The sequence below is a fragment of the Oxyura jamaicensis genome, chromosome 2, assembly GCF_011077185.1.
Source record: "Oxyura jamaicensis isolate SHBP4307 breed ruddy duck chromosome 2, BPBGC_Ojam_1.0, whole genome shotgun sequence".
Classification (NCBI taxonomy): Eukaryota; Metazoa; Chordata; class Aves; order Anseriformes; family Anatidae; genus Oxyura; species Oxyura jamaicensis.
The window spans coordinates 66,689,556-66,707,510 of NC_048894.1; the positions used below are offsets into that span (position 1 = coordinate 66,689,556).

A 17,955-nucleotide genomic window follows, 5' to 3' on the forward strand; every position below is an offset into this window, starting at 1 on the left:
AGGGACTGATAGTATTTTGCTTAAAGAAGTAATTAACTCATACTGTTAAGTGGGGAAAATTCTCCAGAAGAGTCAGGGAGTATCAATTAGTTCACTGATTTAAACCCATCCAGACATTTATTTTTTATAAACCGCTGAACGATACATGTTTAAAGCTTCGAGTTTTCAGGTTCAAAAGCCAGGAGGAGCTGTTTCACATTCTCCCATGTTCACACCTTACATAAAAGGCAAATATTAAGAAGCATCAAATGTCACTGAGCTGGTCACTGCCACCCCTTGTAGCTGCTAACAGTGCTCAAGGCTGTGCCATTCCTGGACCCAAACCCTTAACCTGTCAAGTCCAACTGATTTCATTAGGGCAACCAGCAGCCTCAAGAAATGAAGAGCTGGAATTCATAGACTATCACCCACAGATAAATCACAAACTGGTTTTTAAAAAGCAGCAGTACAGTGTGTTGTGTCAGAAGGTTTCTATCAGGGAACACAAACCTTGCACTCTGCTGAAGGAGCACTTCTGCTTCTAGCACCAGCACTCAAAGGAGGTGTTTGTGCCTGAGAGACCTCCATAAACCAGACAAAACTGTTACTGACATTAACAATCCTGAAGAAATCAAATATAAAATTTACAGAATTCAGTGACTTCATAAATAACGTCTAAAACTCCTTTGCAAACTATAAAATAAAAATCTCAGCTTTGTTTTATTCCAGAATGAAAAATTAAATCTGATGTGTAAGTCAGCCATCATTTTGTTGTTCAATCACGCAGATTTGCACTTAACTAATTAGCAGTGTATTTCTAATCAAAAAAACAGTACGTATTCATGCCATAATTACAGTCCATTACAATTCACTCTCAGGTGCACAGGAAGCATTTGTAATGTACTGTTAAAAAATTAATATTAAGAGACAGCAGTTCTCCTGCCTTGTTTTCTGTACAAATTTGAAGGACTCCCACATCTTTTCACAATTAGCATTTTGGTGACAATGTGACAAATCATAATGGCCTCATTTCCACATATTTTGAGAATTCAACAACCCTTCATCCATCAGCTGGAGGTGTTAGCACTTTAAGATATGAGGCCCAAGCGTGAAAGTTAGCAGGCTCTCTGAATGCCCTACTGACCTTAGAATCATAGAACCATCTAGGTTGGAAAAGACCTTCAAGATCACCAGGTCCAACCATCAACCTGACCTACTGAATCCCTTTTTTGGCAAACCCAGAGAGGCTTGGCACGCTACATAATCATTGTCATTAAAGGCAGTGGTGATTGCTCATACCAGAAATACTACAAATCCCAATTAATGGACTGCTTGGTAGCTTTTCTGCCTTTGTTCCCATGATTAAGCACTGTACCTGTACAACCAGAAAAGATGTGTTACTTCAGATATTCTGCTTTGAGATCACCAGCAGAAGACTGCTATTTTTCTGGTTTTGTGGCTTAGAACACAAACAAAAATTCTGCAACTGTACTATCAGTGTAAAACTTATGGTTGCAAACTATCTGCTAGGCATCTAACCAATTATAAATTGAGCATAATAAATACCTGTGATTTTAAAACGCAGAAAAAAAGTTTCAAACTTATCAAAAATTAGAAAAAAAAAAAACACGATTAAAATTGAGCGTCTTCTCTGACTACTAACATCTAAATACAAGTTTTCATATCTCATATATTACATTCATGTTTTAATCCAATTTTCATTTCATTAACTCTTTATAAAATTTTTCTACCTGTCAGAAGATGATTAGAAGCATGAGATCAAGCTGTGAGTCTAATCTAATGATCTGGTAATGTTCCTGTTAGTAAAACTGATCTATGAGCCCAGAATGTGATTGATCCCCAGTTGTGAAAAGACATTTGTTTGGACAGAGAGAACCTGTGTATGTGCAGAGCATGATGGAAGAACACGGCAGGGTTGTGTGAGCCCCATAAAATGACCCATCCCTCTCAGTCATCACTGCAAGTCCAGGTCATGGTTACCAATTAGGCTGCAAACAGCATAACTAGCTCGATGAATCGGGATGCAAAAGCTGAGAGAAGACTGTCAAGTGAGAACTAGGACACCACAGCAACAAGCATCTCAAGGCAAACCAACCTGCAGGACTCCCTGCATAAGTGCTCAATTTCAGAAAAGGACAATCAGTTGAAATAAGCATAAACTAAGGACTATTTCAAATATATCACAGCCCAGAGATATTTGCATATAGTTTCTTTGGTCAATACTGTTTATTGCATTTTTTTTAAAAAACATCTATTGCAAAATTATAAAACTTGTGGGATATAGACAGCAAAGTTTAAAAACAGTAAGTGGAACCAAATTCTCTAATCACTTGGGCACAGTAGAGGCTGACTTTGCAAAGATGGGGGTCTGGTCATCTGATGGAAGTTGGTGCAAGTGCCACATTCAAAGCTTTTAAAATCCTATATAATCATATAATTCATTTGCTAAAAGGAAATAGAATTATTGTATTTTATTTGGAGAAATCTGCTGCATTAGTTTATGAACTTGCAGGTGAATCAACTGTTTGGAAGAAAAACAATACTTAATTTTGCATAAGGTGCAGCATACTGTCAATATACTAATATAATAAATACAGTATACAGTTACAGTAATACAGCAGATACAGCTAACTCGTCTCATACAAGTCCTAACTGATAAAAAAATCACATCTACTTCTCTTCTAAGTTTTTTTTAGCCCTGACAGTGTCATTAGTAGAGTCTGTACAATACACTAGATTGTGTTCATGCAGGGAAGGGAATGAATTTTTGGGAGTGAAGGGAGTACTGGTGTAAATTAAGATCTTACTCAAGCCAAAGCATGGCTTACACTCATAATCAAAAAAATCATGTAGAATCAAGAGTTTGTTCACTATTACTACCATAGCAGTTGCCTTCAAATCCTAACTACACCTCAATTTAAGTGGTAAAAATGGGATTTGCATAGCCTTTTGGAGGAGACATTGAATTATCAGTAACTTGAATACTTTAGCTTCCTAGGCATCTTCCACAAAAAAATAAATAAAAATAATAAAAAAAAAGAACCCCACCAATCTACATTATCTATCCCATTTTGAGGAGTTGACAACCACAGGCAAACCCCATATACTTATTTATTTACATGCTAATGGAAGTGTGCAAGAAAACAGTCTTGCAAATATATGCTTGCAAAGACTGCTGCCCACATGCATGACATTCAGTGTTTCATTTAGTCCCTATACCTTGGATCAGTGGATCACCTGAGAACCTCAAATTCCACTGCTCCAAAAAAGCCTAAGGAGATACCAATTCACTTAATGTCAATGGGATTTTTGTTATATGGAAGTGTACTGAGAAAATCTGAATGTAAAGTTTTCACTCAGAGTAATTGGTTCTCAGAGGTAATCACTACTCTTTGCCTTGCATCCTCAGACAGATACAAAACCCCTTTATGACCCCCCTCAGATCTTCCAAAAAAAATAAAAAATAAAAAAAGGTCGGTATCAGCAGGACACCTACAGAGAGACAACTTTGGTAGGTTCCACAGCACCCAAACCTTTTATCATGCAAAGATTCCCTAAATTCCCCAAGCATCTGCAGACCTCTGCAAAGTCTCCTCACGTTGCTCAAAATCTCAGGAAACCTTTTATATTACATTTCCTTTCACAATTAAAAAAGAGAATTGATTACAAAATAACTTTTTGGTGAGTGATCGGCTTCCCCAGTTCCCAGTCATAGTATGGAAAAGGTCTTATTACACCTTAGATCAAGTGCATTTTTCCCCTGGTTCAGAAGCACTTCTCTATATTTTACTGAACTGTCAGGTCCAGGCTTGGGAAAAACATTCAGGTAAAATCTCAGAGCAATATTGCTCCCCATTTCCAGTGGCTGTGCTCCTTTTCTCATGCAATCGTTTCAACTCTTTCAGGCTCGTTTTTGTGTTGGGAGAACATTACAATGGTCATTTCAAGGTATGGGTCAAGTTTCATATTTTTTGTGCCCAGAATAATTTCACTGTGGGGATGACCAAACACTGGCAGTTTACCCAGTGAGGTTGAGAAGCCTCCCTCCGTGAAGATCTTAAAAAGCTATCTGGACAAACAACCAGCTCCAGGCAACCCTGCTTGAGCAGGAGAGTTGCACCAAATGACCTCCGGAGGTCTCTTCCAAGCTCAGCCATGCTGTGAAACACAAGTCTGATATACAGTAACAAATCCTTAGCAAAAACAACCTCCATCACTACCCTTTGTCTGGTTTTTGTCTTGCAAGTTTGCTATTATAATTTCCTATTGGCATTTATAGTTACTTAAAACACATCTACAGTCCCTACTTAAGCAATGTCCCAACAATTTTTCTGGATTCATTCCTTACAATGAAGCCCGTACTTTGGAAAGGTTAGCGCTAGAATAAGTAACTAAACATTTCTGTGTATCAAATTAAAAAAATAATAATAATAACAAAATGATTTGATATTAACATCCATTATATGACTTTTCTACTATGATCATGGTGATTTTAATGTGACGTCTCATTCTTCCATTCACTTCAGCATTCCTCTCTATTTATTTCCGTATGACAGAACAGAGTTCTCAGGCATACTTTTAATGGAATATTTAAGGAGAATTCCCCATTATGTACTCATTTAATGCTTTTCATTCCAAATCAACCATTGTAAGAAGTAACATAAAAAAAAGGGGGAGGGCAAAAAATACACACAAACAAAATCCTACTACCTAAGTGTCTTAACCAGGTATTCAGTATTTAATCAAACAACAGATTCTAAAAACATTTTACCAAGTTGCCGTTGCCAAGTGGTAACGGCCATCAGGATACACACACTACGTAAATCATAGTGAAACACGGGATTAGAAATTAGAGAGTGACTGATTAAGAATAAATATATAGACAAAATTCATTGCTTAATATGTGCTACATTTGCAATGTACTGGGCACATGCTGCGCTTAGGCCTCCAGATGAGCCCCTGGGGCTCCAAGAACCAGATCAAACCAACCTTATTGTTCGGACTGTAAGCAAGGGCTCAGAGATAAGGAGGACTGTTTATAAAGGATAAGATAAAGAATGTCAAACATGCAAGGCCTCAAGATAAAAGGAGCCCCTTGGATCCCAAGAACTGGACCAAACCAACCTTATGGCCCAGATTGTGACCAAGGGCTCAGGGAGCGTGCACAAGGAGACGAGGTGAAAAGTTCAACTCTGATGAAGACATCTTACTTCATCCCAACGACCACCCAACAACCACCCGGACGACCACCAGAGAATAGTCTTTCTACGCAAGCACAGAAGGACTGATAATTAGCATACGAAGCAGGGCTAGGTGGAGCTAGGAAATGAATATACATAGGTGTGTTACAAAACTTAATGCATATGTATTATTTTAGGGGATAAAAGAGAATGCAAGCAAGTGAATTGTTGCGCATGACTTTGTGGGACTACCCGCATGCTGCCCATTGCTGAATAAACATACCTACTTTACAGTCTTACTGATTGTGGAGTCCTTTCTGTGAATCAATAGGGCATCCTAATGAACTTTCATAAACGTTTATATGGAAGATAATATATGGAACTGGAAAAAAATAATCTGCACTCATTTAAAATAAGTTAATTAGTTTTGAAATAACTGGCTAGGAAACAGGAAACACAGATACCACACCAAAAGGACAAATGAAACAAGACAAGCACAAGCTTTGAATGCATACCTCTGAAGACTTAGTCACTGTATTTGCAGAGCACACCTGGGATTTTTGCAGAGCCTTTGCAGAGCCTGGGATTGTCAGGGCTGACTTACACAGTGCATAAATCTTTATTATGTGGCATATGTTTCTGATAGCACCACAGTGCACAGACTGTTGCAAGATGTCTTTCAAAAGAAGCAACAACCTCACCATGTGTGGAAAAGACAGTTTACCAATACAGCACCTGACAAAGTTTAAAATCTAGGAAGTGCTGTAGCACTTATCATCTGCAAAAACCTCACAGGTAAAAGTGAGGCAGCTGTCTGAAGGACAGTATTGGAAAGCAAGTTCAAAAGTGAATATCGCTGTGGTATGCACAAGTCTTAAAAAAAAAAAAAAAAAAAAAAAAAAAAGTGCAGCTTTGCATTTGAATGCAATGCTCCTTAAATGCACTTAACAGGGGACAGGATGCTAATAATCCTCTCCTGAATAAGTGGCAACACAGAGGGACAGACAGATAGGGTAATGGGGCTAGGAATGGGCAAAAAAACCCCCCTGGGTACCCGCAGGATCATCAGCTGGCAAACAAAACAAATAACTGACTCTGTATTCTTCCATAAGCAGACCATCAGGAGAGTAATGGGACGGCGAGAGCAAGCAAGAAGTGCATCCGCTGACAGGATGTGGAGAAGTTGCGAAGATTTAGGGCGCTGTTATACAGGTGTTCCCATGGTTTAACTGTGTTCTCTTGTTATTTGCACTTGCCTTTAATTAAACCAACTGCTCAGACCAACACTAAATAGGCCTTTATTTTGCAGGCATGCTGTGACACAGCATTGTGTCCTTTCTTGCTTTGCTAATTTGTATCTACTACATCTGCCTACTGTGCCTTGTTTTTTGTTGTTTTTGTTTTGGTTTTGGTTTTATGCTGGAGGCTCTCCTAGGGCTCTGCATTACAGCCACAATAAAACTACATAAGCATTACTGTTTCTTTGCTTTACCTGTTGGGCCAAAAGTCTATTATCTGCAGTAAAATTGACTGCTTTGATCTTGAAGGCATATGGATTTGTAAATTCTTGAACTTGCAGAACTTAAGTTGGAAGCAAATACAGTCATTGTCAAAAGGCACCAATAAAATGATGTAAGGTAGAATTACAGCCCTAGCGCTTAAATTATTTGATTAAATTCTCTCAGAACAATTGTTCTGAGAATGAGGACCCTGTATTTAGCGGCCGACGGATGCTCAAACACACTTTCTAAAAGTCAGAGTGTGAATTTAAATACAGATAATTGTTAAAGTATAGTGCAGTTATATTATCACATCTTAATACTTAAAACCACTCAAGATGGCATTTCAAGCATTTGAAAGTAAATGCCTCATTAACAAATTGCTGCTTTTATAGTATGAGTCACTAAGAACTTCTGTTATGATGATAAAAGCACATTGAAAGCCATAAAAAAAAAAACTATCCTGTACAAGGTGCTGCCTTCTCTGTAGCACATGAAAAAAAATCAAATACCAAATGCTACATTTTTCCTGGTTAAAGACCATTCTAACATTTTTCAGATCAGCATCTGCATGCTAAAAGTGTTCTGTATTTATTACTAAACAACAAGGATATTAAAAGTCAAAAAACTCTGATAGGCATTCTCCTTCTCTATTAGAGATGATCAGAGTTCAGATAAATCTTACAGGATTGAAAAGAACAGAGCTGGTAACACTACATGGAAGATAAGACTTTGTTTTTTTCTTGCTGTTGTTCAGAGGTGTGTGGCATGAGGACCACACAGACACCAGGGTTCTTTTAGGATCAGTAACTGCTACTTCTTGAGTGTCATCACACAGCACTTGCAGGGACATCAGGTGATCAGGCCCAGTCAGCATGGGTTTATGAAAGGCAGGTCCTGCTTGACGAACCTGATCTCCTTCTATGACAAAGTGACACGCTTCGTGGATGAGGGAAAGGATGTGGATGTGGTCTACCTTGACTTCAGTAAGGCTTTTGACACTGTTTCTCATAGCATTCTCCTCAAGAAACTGGCTGCTCTTGGCTTGGACTGGCATACGCTTTGTTGGGTTAGAAACTGGCTGGATAGCTGGTCCCAAAGGGTCATGGTGAATGGAGTTAAATCCAGTTGGAGGCTGGTCACTATTGGAGTCCCCCAGGGCTCGGTACTAGGGCCAGTTCTCTTTAATATCTTTATCGATGATCTAGATGAGGGGGATCGAGTGCACCAAGTTAGGTCCATCTGCTTGAGGGTAGGAAGGCTCTGCAGGAAGACCTGGATAGGCTGGACCAGTGGGCCAAGGCCAACTGTATGAAGTTCAACAAGGCCAAGTATCAGGTCCTGCACCTAGAGCACAACAACCCCAAGCAGCGCTACAGGCTGGGAGATGAGTGGTTAGACAGCTGCCTGTCAGAGAAGGACCTGGGAGTATCGGTTGACAGTCAGCTGAATATGAGCCAGCAGTGTGCTCAGGCGGCCAAGAAGGCCAACAGCATCCTGGCTTGCTTAAGAAACAGCGTGGCCAGCAGGGCTAGGGGAGTGATTGCGCCCCGTACTTGGCTCTGGTGAGGCCGCACCTCGAGTACTGTGTTCAGTTTTGGGCCCCTCACTACAAGAAGGACATGGAGGTGCTCAAGAGAGTCCAGAGAAGGGCAACAAAGCTGGTGAGGGATCTAGAGAGCATGTCTTACAAGGAGTGGCTGAGGGAGCTGGGATTGTTCAGCCTGGAAAAGAGGACGCTCAGGGGTGACCTTATTGCACTCTACAGGTGTGGTGGTTTTACCGTGTTAGGCAGCTGAACACCACAACCGCTCTCTCACTCCCCCTCCTCAGATGAGGAGGGGAAGAAGTAAAGAAAAGAACAACTCACGGGTTGAGATAAGGATGATTTAATTAAAGAGAAATATATATATATATATTATTAAGGAAATAATATTATTAATTAAACAATTCAACTAAAGGGAAAAAAAGGAAAGGGAAAGAGGGAGGGGGGAAAGGGAATAACAAGTAAAGGCTATGTGGAAGTGCAGAGGAAAGAAATTACTCTCTACTTCCCACAAATGAGCAATGCTTGACCACGTCGTTGAAGCAGGGCCTCAACGCACATAGCCGGTGTTCGGAAGGAGGATAGACGTTTTCACAACGAGAGCCCACCCCTCCCCTCTTCTTCCTTTTTCCACCTTTTATTGCTGAGTGTGACATCATATGGTATGGAATATCCCTTTGGTTGGTTCAGGTCAGCTGCCCTGGTGATGTTTCTTTCTCACTTTTTTGCCCACCCCCTAGGAGGGTCAGAGAGAGTCCTGATGCTGTGCCAGCACTTCTCAGCAGCAGACAACACCGGTGTGATACCACTGCTGTTCTAGCTGCAAGTGCAGAGCGCAGCACTGTATGGGCTGCTGCAGGGAAAGTTAACATCCCAGCCAGACCCAGTACAACAGGTACCTTAAAGGAGGCTGTAGCGAGGTGGGGGTTGGTCTATTCTCCCACATGCCTGGTGACAGGACCAGGGGGAATGGTTTAGGTTGGATATTAGGAACAACTTCTTTACTGAAAGGACTGTTAGGCATTGGAATGAGCTGCCCAGAGAAGTGGTTGAGTCACCATCCCTGGAGGTCTTTAAAAGACGTTTAGATATAGAGCTTAGGGATATGATTTAGGGGAAGACTAGCTAGCGTTAGGTCAGAGGTTGGACTCTGTGATCTTAGAGGACTCTTCCAACCTAGATGATTCTGTGATTCTTTATTGATGACCTAACTTCAACTCTTACTTCAACTGCTTTACTGAGGACAGGCTCCCTTCTTATACCATTCGCTCTCCAGCAGTATTTTTCCACTCACTATTCATTGGTTAACAAGTTTGCCTGGCAACAGCAAACACCCAGCAACTTCCATGTCTTAAAAAAAAATCACTTGCACATCAGCAGCTCATTTCTGAAAAGTACAGCTCAGATTTTAAAACATTATTTCCACTACTTATGGAGTTAACTCTGAGTAAATGTCAGATGCCATTTCAGATTTCCAGACCTACCTCCAGTAATTTGAAAGTATAAAAACTGGACAAACAGCAGATTGATTAACAGGCACTTTTCTGCTACAGCTTGGATGAGCACATAAAGACACTGGTTAATAGTGATAAAATATGCATGGAAGAGCTCTCAATTGAATTACCTCCTTGCTGTTCCATAGCACTCTTTTTCTAGGTAACCTCCTATTTCCCCAGTACAGTCCAAGTGACCATACCCTTCTGCATTTATGGAAACTTAAAACAGCAATCTTGTAATTGCAAGAATTAAAAAACAAGAAAATACCACAGATGTCCTCCAATTAAACCCTAACTAATATTTCATTACGCTATACAACAGCTGTAAAGTACATGTCCACCTTAATTATACACAATTTAGTTTTGATAAAGTACATTAGATGAAAATTTAATATTGGAGCTATTAGAACTGGCTCATTTACCCTAACATCTCATTTACTGAGCAAGTCATTTGCATGGAGTCCAGTATACAGCTTGCAAAGACTGACATACAAATGAAGACAATATTTAAGAGTCAAATTCCTCTCAACCTCAAGTATACCAACTTTTTTTTTCTTACACGTAAGACAGGCATGTGACTAAAAGGAGAGATTGCCTGTTGAGCAAAAAAAAAAGGCTGTCTAAATTCAAGTATTGTTAAGCTAAAGAAAACAAACAAATTTCAAAAAGAAATAAGAGGTATTTAAAAAGCTCACTCACTACCAGATGAGCATCAAGTACTGACATGATGAAAGCACAATCTCAGATAAAGCATTTAGAGAAACACTGCGACTTTATGCCTGAAACAAATGCCTGTAGCATAATATTAACATATTTCTAACCCCCTGACACTTAGTAACGTACGTAGGTAGTTCAGGCCACTGCTGGAGGTGGACATATCCTGAATCTCAATGTGAAATGTGTAAATCCCCTTAATGCTCTTCTGAATTCTTTCTCGGGAAGTTTCCCAGTCATTTTGGGATGTGAAAGCTTTCCCCTGCTTGGTGTGCAGAGATACACTACCTGGCTCCAGGCTGCAGTGTGAAACGCCAGCAATAAGCTAAAGACTAAAACCTAAACATCACAGCAATGACTGATGGGAAACAGAGCTCTTGCATCCTAAACACAATTACCATTGCATTGATATTTTTTTAAATCCCTAATACATTCTTTTTAACTGATCATTTTTAACTGATCCCAGTTAAAAAAACATTGTATGAAAAGTTGTCCAAGAAATAAAATCTGTGAAAACCAACAATTTGTTACTTCAAACCTGCATATGTTACTATGTAGCTACAGAATCTTCATAGTTACTAAGGTGTGTTTTTATTGTTTTTCAATTTTTACTAAATTCTTGGTTGTTTAATGTTCATCTTAAACTGGAACAAAATGTTGGCCAATTAAAGTGTTGTTTCTCATTTGTATAGCTTTTCCATGTAAGCTGCATGTATCTCCTACACATCCTTACATTCCTCTGTACATTCATAAAACAGGACACTGGTATACTGATTAGGCAACACCAATTATAAGCCAGAGAGAAAATGCAGCTATCCCCAGTTCTCGCTTATTTCTTAGCAAGGAAGACCTGTGCTGTAGTGAGCATGGGAAAGAGGTAACTACAATAGGAAACTAAGTAATAGAGCTGGATTAATACTCCCCTGAAAAAAGGTAACCTCAACAGAAAAAGAATATATATATATAATGGTGTTTACATGCTTTTCTATATGTGTGGCTCATAAAAGTGATTCTGTTCTCATGAGACAATTACCCTGTGCACATATATGATAATCAAAGGCACCATAAGGCACTTTAGTGGAGGTGCAACACCATACAGCAAGCCATTTGCCAGAGAACTACTCTGTATTATCTGAGTGTGTGTGGGGAGACAAACTAAAAAACACTAGAAAACAAAACTATGCCTCAAATTCTAGCAAATATTGATTGCTTTGACTAAGACTTTACAATAGATATATGTATTCAGATACACAGATGTAACTGCTGTCATATACCTGACTAAAAACAAACTTACCAAATGCATGTAGAAAATATTCCATATTGCCCATCAGCAAACTATTTAAACGAACTAGTCATTTACACTGAGCAACCATGAATACCTTATTCACTCAAGGGGAAAGGCATACTTTCTTGCATGCTCTGCAGGCTGTTATATTTGGCACGTCAAGGAAGTCATCTTGTAACATCAGCCTAGGGGAAAAAAATCTAGAAACTAGTCCTCATTGAAATTTTCAATATTCAGCAACTGCCATTTTACTGACATGTCTGCAGGATCCTGTATCAAAGTCCAGATTATTATCGTAAAATGGTGAAATTAGCACAGTACATCTCTACTAGCACAGATGTTATCGACAAAAAGATCACTGTGTATATACAGAAGAAAGGTAATGAGAACTTCTCTTCTGCACTGGTGATTCAAATCACCCTTACACAGAGAAGACAGAATAGTGCAGACTGAATAATGTGCAAGACTTGTTCTGACATAAAAAGTACATATTGTCTGTGTGTCTCCTGCTGATACAGTTCAGCTCTAAACTATAATGAACTGCTTAAAACATCTTAGTACTGCCCAGAAAAAAACTTCTGACTGGGCTAGTGTTATATAAACATTTACATACAGAGCAAGACAGAAAAGAACCAATATTACAAGGATTATAACTCATGATGATCTCAGAAAAAAAATTAGTCATAACCAAAGATGTGAGTATTGATATAAAGTTCATAATAGGTGTGTTCACCTCAGAATGCATGAAAGTGTCTAAATACAACCATTATATATCATACGCACTCCACCTTCTGAATTCTAATTAACCTTGCCACTCACGCATATATAAAAATGTCCATGAATGAGTGGGGGCTGTGGTACAGACATACTTGTCACATGTGTGATAATCTCTGGCAAATGAAAAGCCTTTCCCTTTACCAAGCATGTGAAACGTACCTCAGCTATGTTTCTCCACCTATCACAGATGACGTAATGAATGAATTTGGTTGCACTGATACATATTAAAATATGAACAATTTTTGTAAAATGCTCTGAGTTACTTCCAGTTGTCTGATAGGAATTACAAAGAATACACAGAAGGTGACACATTTTTTGTCTCCAATTTGGGATGCCTTAACATATTGCCTCTATTTCAAACCTCTGTTTAGATCGTATTTCACTGTCTTAAGTTCCCTATACATTTTAGCATATCTTTAGATAGGTGACAGGAAGATACAGATGACAGACAAATATACATTGCAATGTGGTCACACAAGAGCAATTTCATATTGAATAAAGTAGACATCCCATTTTAAGTACTACTTGGAGCTCTCTGGGTCTAAAAACAATACTAAACGTCCTCCATTTTCTGTGCAATTTTTATCATGTATATGGCTGAGAATGTTTTTTTGTTTGTTTGGTTGGTTGTTTTTTTTTTTTGTTTTGTTTTGTTTTGTTTTTGTTTTGTTTTGAGTTTGACAGTTTTGTTTTGGCTGAACTTAGTAAGATATTACACCAGGAAAAAAAAGATATTTATTTTTCTTGAAGTTGTCTTCATTTCAAAAAGACATACTGAAATATAATTTGTTTTTAAGACCCACTATTCCATAACGAGAGCTGGAGTACAGGTTTATCTTTTGCAGGTTAACAAGCATTTGGCTAGTTGAGGTCACCTCTGTGCGCTAGAGTTTAATTTCATATAAAAAAAAAAAATCAAACAATATGACTTGTTCACATTTCAATTAAAAAAAAAACAAACACCTTAGACTAAACCCCTCATTATAAGTAGTCTTCAGACTGCAAAAGTGGTCATTAGGATCTGACTGCATTCTTTAGAGAGGTGACTAAAGCTCCAAGATTGCAAAACTGGAGAGAATCAAATCATAATGCATTTTTACCATCAATTTCCCCTCTCTATAAAACAGCTTGGTTGACCAAAGTCACAGCCCTCCTTCCAGCCACAGCCTCGTCAATAAGCACATTCTCCAATTCCAACCCCCCTAAATGGAGGTACTTTTTAATTGGCACAGGCACCCAAAAACAGCCATATGTTGCTCTACCAGATTGCCAGCTGAAGAAAGAAATGAAATGCTCTTATCCACTCCATCTATATCCTCCATTTGACAGACCCTATTCCATACTGTGGTGCCTCTAATATAGCCCTGTCCTCCCAGTCTCTGCAACCAGCCCATTAATCTCAAAGCCATTAACTCTTCTGACACTTGTGCTTCCAGGCACCTGTGGGCACTGAGAACAGGAAGTCTCTGCTGAGCTAAGTGGATTCACCTCTTTGCCTGGAGTGAGGAAACAACTCATCGCCTGCAAGTGGGAGCCAAAATGTGACACAAGCCCTTGCCCAACTGCAGAAATAAGCCACATGGTGCTTATTCAAGCCCACACAGTGACTCCGCAGTCATATGCTCTTCTCCAACAGGCACACACTCACAGAAGTAACAGGCAGCACAGAATTTCTAAATTGAAGAACTCAAGCCTCAGAGTACGCAGCTTAAGTATTTTGGAAACTACATGGCATAAGGAAATAATTTATTGACAGAACACAAGTCTTCAAAATATCTATGGGGCCCCTCGGTAAAGTTGCATTAAACAGTCAAGACTCAGGCTTACAGCACAGCACAACCACACTGAATTGCCTTTTGATTGCTCTCCAGATACTCCAGTATGCTGGATATTTTCCAAGTAGTAATTGGCATTGGTTCTGAACTACATAAAATTGTTTCTCCTGAGAATACTGAAATGAAACACACATGAAATCACACTGGACACTTTCAGATGTGGAAATTGTAGACCATTTGCTATGGATAATAAAATCTCATCAACCCTTATTCATACTGGATAACAACATCTATTTTCTGTCAGAGCCAGGAACATTTAAAAAGTATGCCGTCTCCTCCAATTATGAAAAAAAGAAAGGACCTTTGCAAAGCCTTACTTTAGAGCAGTACCAAAGTATTGTAGATAACACACTGGAAGCACCGTTATGCAATATGAGCTCTGTATGATTCAGTTATCCAACCTCAAACACTGCAGAAGGAGTAAAAACCTGCAGTTTATATGGTGCTTTATATGGTTGTACTCACAGCAAAAATGAGAGCCAAACCCTGTGTTTATTTCTGGAAGATCTGCACACGTATGGTGTCAGAACCAATTTGTCTGGCTGCATGACTCGCCTCCAGCCTGCGTAACCACCTCCAAAGCTGAAAGGGTCATCGGAGCCAGCATGACCCTGCACCATCCTGTCCTCAAAACTTGCCCACAGAGATATCAGTGAATACCTAGTAACCAGACTTGCTTTCTCATTCCCACCACGCAAGAAGCCACAGCTTCACCAGAGTACTCAGTTTCAGCTGTTGAAGAGGTCTAGGACTTCGGTGTCCTCTCCAGAAGCGTGCAAGCATTTCCATCAGCACTTCCAATGCTATCAATATGAGATGTGCAGCCATGCAGCCATGCAAGGCGTTACCAGATATTAATGTGATGATATCACATTACCAAGTCAGCCAGGAGAAGGCAATGCTGCAACAGAAGGTCTGTAGCAGTTGTTGCACTACAGAGGTGACACAAGTGGAAAAGGGACAACTGTAAAGGGAGGAATGCCTAAAAAGCTTTCAAGTATGATTGCGTTTTAAGAGAAAATTAAGCTTTTTTTCCCCTCATTTACAGCTTAGAAATGAACACCAGTTTGCTGCATACACAGCTTTTTCTTATTCATACCAAACATAGCTCTTGAACAGGGGCAGGTATTATCAGATCCTAAGTGTTAGTTTGAGTGTCACATTTATTGAGTTGAAATTCTCTCAGCTTTCAAAATCAGACCACTGGAGCACAATTTATGTAAACCTTTAAAAACATTGATGTCTAAGTGTAATTTTTCAGGTGCCTGAGTATCTCAGGGATAGCCCATGAAAAGGATCTATAAGAAATTTTCCATCATCTTAAATTTACTTCACACATATGGAAGGTTTTTAGAGTTCAGAGAAATAATACCATTGTGCTAGGCTAGAGGGACTACCTGCTTCTGCAAGATCAAAATCTGAGCCTTCTACAATAGAAGATAACAGCATTTAAAAATATACACACATCCTCAGCAGTTTGAGTCAATGTAAATCATCTAGCTACTGGATATATAAAAGAAATAAAGGTTTTTATTTCTCCTGCTAATTGAATGCAGGAAGTACACAATTTTCAAATGGGGCTTTCCTGTTCAAACACCAGATATCAAAACTGCATTATGCAGTTGTAAGTACTTCATTATGTAGTTTATAGGTAAAGAGGGAGAGGTCCAAGGTACTGGACAAAATTCTTGCAAAGAACAGATTGGGTTGGTTTCTCCTTAACTACCTGTAAATCCTTAAACAAGCTGATAATGCTAGCTGCAGAGACATCCCTGTCCTCCTCTCCCACCCTAGAAAGTGATAAACAGTATTCACTCAATACAAAATGTGTATTTATTACATATATAAACTGAAAAAATTAGGTGTATTCATGGTACCAACTAGGTCTTGTGAAAGGGAATGAGGAAAACACAACAGATGCTACTTACATTCTGGTATTGCTGGTCTTGTTGATAATTACAGATTTTCCAGTTTGATCCACATTGTGATCCATTCCAAAATAAGCTGCCACTCTGTGTACTAGCATCCTCTGATATGATGACATCTGAGGGAACTTTTTATAGTGATTACTGGTAAAAAGAAAGCAAATTGCATTGATAATTACATTTCCCTCTGAGCTATAATTAAATGACAACAGCAACACATTTCATAATTCAGTGGACAATAATTTAACTGAAAATTTCTCCTTTGCATTTTCACACATAGATGTTTGCTACAAGAAGGCAGACAAGAGAAAGCAACCTGCACAAACAATCCCTCAACAGCTTTCTGCCCTTGTCCCAAAGGTCAGGCACAGAGCAACGCTGGAAGGCACATACTCCTTTTTCCTCTCTTGCTGTCAAAACATTTATTTCCCAAGAGTGTAATTTCTTCCTCTTCTTCTATTCTGACTCTCTACTTTTTAAAGCTGTAGAAACAGTTATTTAAAAAGAGAACATGACAGTAACCCTCCTTCCCTCCCTCCCCAAAGTTTAGTTCTGTTTTCCAACATGGTAGAATAACATAGCACGCATGGAAACCTGCATGACAGCATATTTCATTGAGTATATCTACTTAGAAATACCTGAGTGGTATCCTCTGCACTCAGAGCTTGACTAGTATTTTTGGACCCAAAAGAGTGGAGTGCCAGTAAAAGCCACTGAAAAATTATGACACAAGGAAAAGCAAGAGGTTCTCATTTACATCCACTGTATTTTAAGCAGACCAAATGTGTCAGGAAATAAAAGCCTGATCTTGCAACGTAACAGGGCTCAAGAGTGCTGGGGTCCATATAAGCATATCACTCACTCAGCTTGCACTTCTACACACACACACACACACGTGACTTCATAACCGAGCATGGAGCTCTACTTACTTGTTATCACTAATAAAATCAATAATTTCCTGTTCCATTTTCAAGAGTATCATTCTGTCCCTGTCAAAAAGAAATGCAAGGAACTGTAGCATCAACTACCAATAGCCATTTGAGATTTAAAAATGAGTATATCAATATTTGTAAGGGAAGTGTACAAGCGTGGTCAGCCACCCTGATTAAAAATGAAATGTGCTTTGCCTTGGCACATCTGGAGAAGATTCCAGTCTTCATTGCTGCAACTTGCCTGACACGAGCAACAGATTTAGTCCTTCCTTGCTCTTAGCATGATCTGAGAGTGCTTCTAGCCACACAGGGCTGTGATCAGTGGGTTGCAGTCCCTGCAAAGAATAACCTGACTGCTATGGATAGCTCTGGTGCTTTATCACCATTTTTTGATGGAAAATTAGATTTTCGACTAACTTAGTTCTTGCAAGAAAAGAGATGCCGTCCACAGAAATTTTCAGTATTTTATCAGACACACATCTTTCCCTAGGCATTGACCAAGTGAGAAGAGTGGGCAAGATAATCTAGTTAGAGGACACAATGGAGAACGCCTTTGAGCTATGACTCCCAGGAGGCAATGTTGCTCTCACTCTAAATACTGTTTTCAACTGAAAGTTCTCAGATGTTTCTCCTTTTCCTCCTTCTCCTGATGAAAACATGCAAAATTTTCCCCTGCATAGTATCACACATACAATTAAGCTTGACAGAGTCCAACACTCCTTAGCGCTTTTGAAGTTTTTAATGTTGTGCAGATAAAACAATTCAA

General features: G+C 39.2%; 1 protein-coding gene across 25 annotated transcripts in view; it reads right to left on the reverse strand.

Moving 5' to 3' along the window:
* ARPP21 (cAMP regulated phosphoprotein 21) overlaps nt 1-17,955 on the reverse strand; it is a 213,014-nt gene that overhangs the window by 96,127 nt on the left and 98,932 nt on the right. For all 25 annotated transcript variants that reach the window (XM_035319073.1, XM_035319075.1, XM_035319072.1 and 22 more), the window contains 2 exons: nt 17,187-17,246; nt 16,261-16,401 (listed from right to left, as the gene is read on the reverse strand). In XM_035319073.1, the coding sequence (XP_035174964.1) occupies nt 16,261-16,401; nt 17,187-17,246 (201 nt within the window). The remainder of the gene's footprint in view (nt 1-16,260; nt 16,402-17,186; nt 17,247-17,955) is intronic.